This window comes from Rosa rugosa, chromosome 2 (assembly GCF_958449725.1).
Source record: "Rosa rugosa chromosome 2, drRosRugo1.1, whole genome shotgun sequence".
Classification (NCBI taxonomy): Eukaryota; Viridiplantae; Streptophyta; class Magnoliopsida; order Rosales; family Rosaceae; genus Rosa; species Rosa rugosa.
The window spans coordinates 14,145,980-14,148,748 of record NC_084821.1 but is presented as its reverse complement, the minus strand read 5'-3'; the positions used below and the strand labels follow the sequence as shown (position 1 = coordinate 14,148,748).

The window sequence follows — 2,769 nt, the reverse complement described above, 5'->3', positions numbered from 1 at the left end:
ATGGTGGAGCAGGAGTGTAAGGATAGTTGGATATGGTTTCTGGAGTTGTTGGCTAATGACTTGGACATTAGGAGTGATGGAGCTGGGTGGACGTTTATATCTGATAAACAAAAGGGCCTTTTACCAGCATTTGAGGTGGTTTTGCCAAGTGCGGAGCACAGGTTCTGTGTAAGACATTTATGGACGAATTTCAACAAGAAGTTTCCAGGGAAAGCTTTGAAGGACCAATTATGGGCCATCGCAAAGTCAACCACAATGGCTTACTTTATTGCGGAGATGGTCCTAATGAACCAAATGGAGCCAGGGGCTTATAACTATCTCACAGGTTTGTAATGCTACCATTATTATCACTTCATGTTCTTTATATTCTTGACATTGAATTTTCAATACATTAACTGCCAATGTTGTGCGTTTTGTAGAACCTGAAAGACCTGCAAAGCACTGGTCTAGGTCACATTTCAACACAGTGCTTAAATGTGACATTCTACTCAACAATCTCAGTGAAAGCTTCAATGCCTTCATACTGCCCGCAAGAGTCAAACCTGTAATCAGCATGTTTGAGGAAATGAGGATCAAGTTGATGAAGAGGATTCACATTAGGAGGGACAAGATTATGAAGGTTCAGGATACCATCTGCCCCAAACCAAGAGAAATACTGGAGAAGAACAAAGTGAAAGCTGCCACAGACTGCATCCCATTTGGTTCAGGAAGCTCAAAAATCGAAGTGGAAAGCATTGGAGGAGCAAGATATATAGTTGATATTGAGAGAAGGAGTTGTGCTTGTAGGAGATGGGATTTGAGTGGGATCCCTTGCAAACATGCTATATCTGCCATCCACTACATGAGGGAAAAACCTGAGGATTATGTTGATACAGCCTACTGGACAAAGACATACTTGGCCATCTACTCAAACACCATCAGCCCTGTAAATGGAATCGATCTTTGGGAAAGGACTGATGATGCTGCAATTTTTCCTCCTCAGTACAACAGACAGCCTGGTAGGCCAAAAACCAAGAGAATTAAGGATTCACAAGAGAAAGCTACTGAGGGAACCAAGCTGGGAAGAGTGCAGAAATCATTGAAGTGCAGCAGCTGTGGGGTTTTGGGGCACAATGTGAAGACCTGCCACAGCTTAGATTACTATTTCATCGAGTCAAATGCTAATTGTATTTTAATCTTGAATGTTTTTGGCTGATAATTGTGTTCACTGGTCTGACTATTTTCATCTTGCAAGCTCATGAATACCCTCGCAGTTCATCTTTCAGCAGAGTTATCGTTGTTGCCCTGTCTTGTTCATCGACAAGGTTTCTAGTTTTTTATAATACTCGAAATAATTTAGCAAATTAAGTTCTGACCAAAATTTCATGCCCAAGTTAAAAGCTGGCCATAGCGTCCTGTAAATGATTATGTTTATATATAATGATTGCTCAAATTGATTTGTCTAAATCAATGTTTTCAAAGGCGATTTTGAGGCGAGCCCGGGGCGCGCTCCTGTGTGAGGCGACCGGAAAATGCCTCGCCGGTCTAAACTGAGGCATGCTGCTGGAAAAGCGTCCGCCCAGGCATCGGGGCGGCCATTTTTGCCGAAGGCGAGGTCTGATGCGGCGGGAGGAGGAAGGAAGAAGATGGAATAACGTGTATTTTTGTTTCTCCTTTCCTTCAGCCAAAACGACGTCGTTTTATACAGGTCCCTTTTCTGAAAATTTCTTTGGGCCAATCCAATATAGGTAGGTAACATGCAAAAGATAATGGCCCATTTACATATTCAAAGCCAAAAGCCCAAAGAATTCAATAATCTGATAATATATTTATTAGTTTATATTTTTATGTATTTGAATATAATTTATAAATGTAATATATTAGAATAATATTTGCGGAAAAAGCGGTCGCCTCATCGCCTTGAGGCACTCGCCTCGCGAGGCACTAACAAGACGCCTTCGCCTTCGCTTTCGCATTTGAAAACATTGGTCTAAATCTTGATCTTTGCAGCAACTTCTGGAAAAGGGTGATAAGTATGTACGTAATCTGCTCGCCTAGTTCCTTTTTATAATCTGTTTCTGTGTGGTTCCCAAGTGGGAACCGAGAATCACAGGAAGAGCGCACCATCTCCGAGCTCCATCACTTGTTAACCACAAGTAGAGGTCAGACGGTAGACCGGGGTTGCCGGCCTAAGACTCTCCGATGCTTAAGTCAGACACTTTATAGGAATGTTGATAAGGTAGGAGTAGAGAGAATGGTGGCTTATCTTGAATGAGAGGAGAGACATGTATATATAGTGTAGGTTTGAACTAGGTTGTCACCCTTTCTCTTTCCAATGTAGGTTTGAATTCGCAACTTCTCATCTATAAAGGGGAGACTAATGTCACTAGACAAAATAGTATTGGGTAAAAGTTAACAATTGATAAAAGAAAACTTTAAATGGTTGAAGTCTTGCTGAAGACAGAAAAGACAGGTCTCCCATTTAATTAATATAAGATTAATTCAATCCATTAATTTTATATAATTTAGGTTCTTGCCTCCATAGTCCTATATGTTGGTCACTTTTGACTACTTGAGCCGCCCGCACATAGTACGAACACCATCATCAGTACACATAATATACTGAAATCCATTTCTATTTAGTAACAAGGCAAATTAAGGTGCAGATTATTTCTAGATGTTATAAGCAGTACCTTCCATAAATCAAGATTGAAAATGCTAATGTATAAACATGTTTTTCCTACCAAAGTTTGGGATGTGTTTAAGTTCCTTTCACTATTTGAGGCAATT

General features: G+C 40.5%; 1 protein-coding gene across 1 annotated transcript; it reads left to right on the top strand.

Moving 5' to 3' along the window:
• LOC133730396 (uncharacterized) lies at positions 1 to 1,195 on the top strand. The gene is made up of 2 exons (XM_062157995.1): positions 1 to 325; positions 420 to 1,195. Exons 1-2 carry the CDS (start codon positions 1 to 3, stop codon positions 1,193 to 1,195), a joined length of 1,101 nt encoding a protein of 366 aa, XP_062013979.1.
• Positions 1,196 to 2,769: the final 1,574 nt, after the last annotated feature.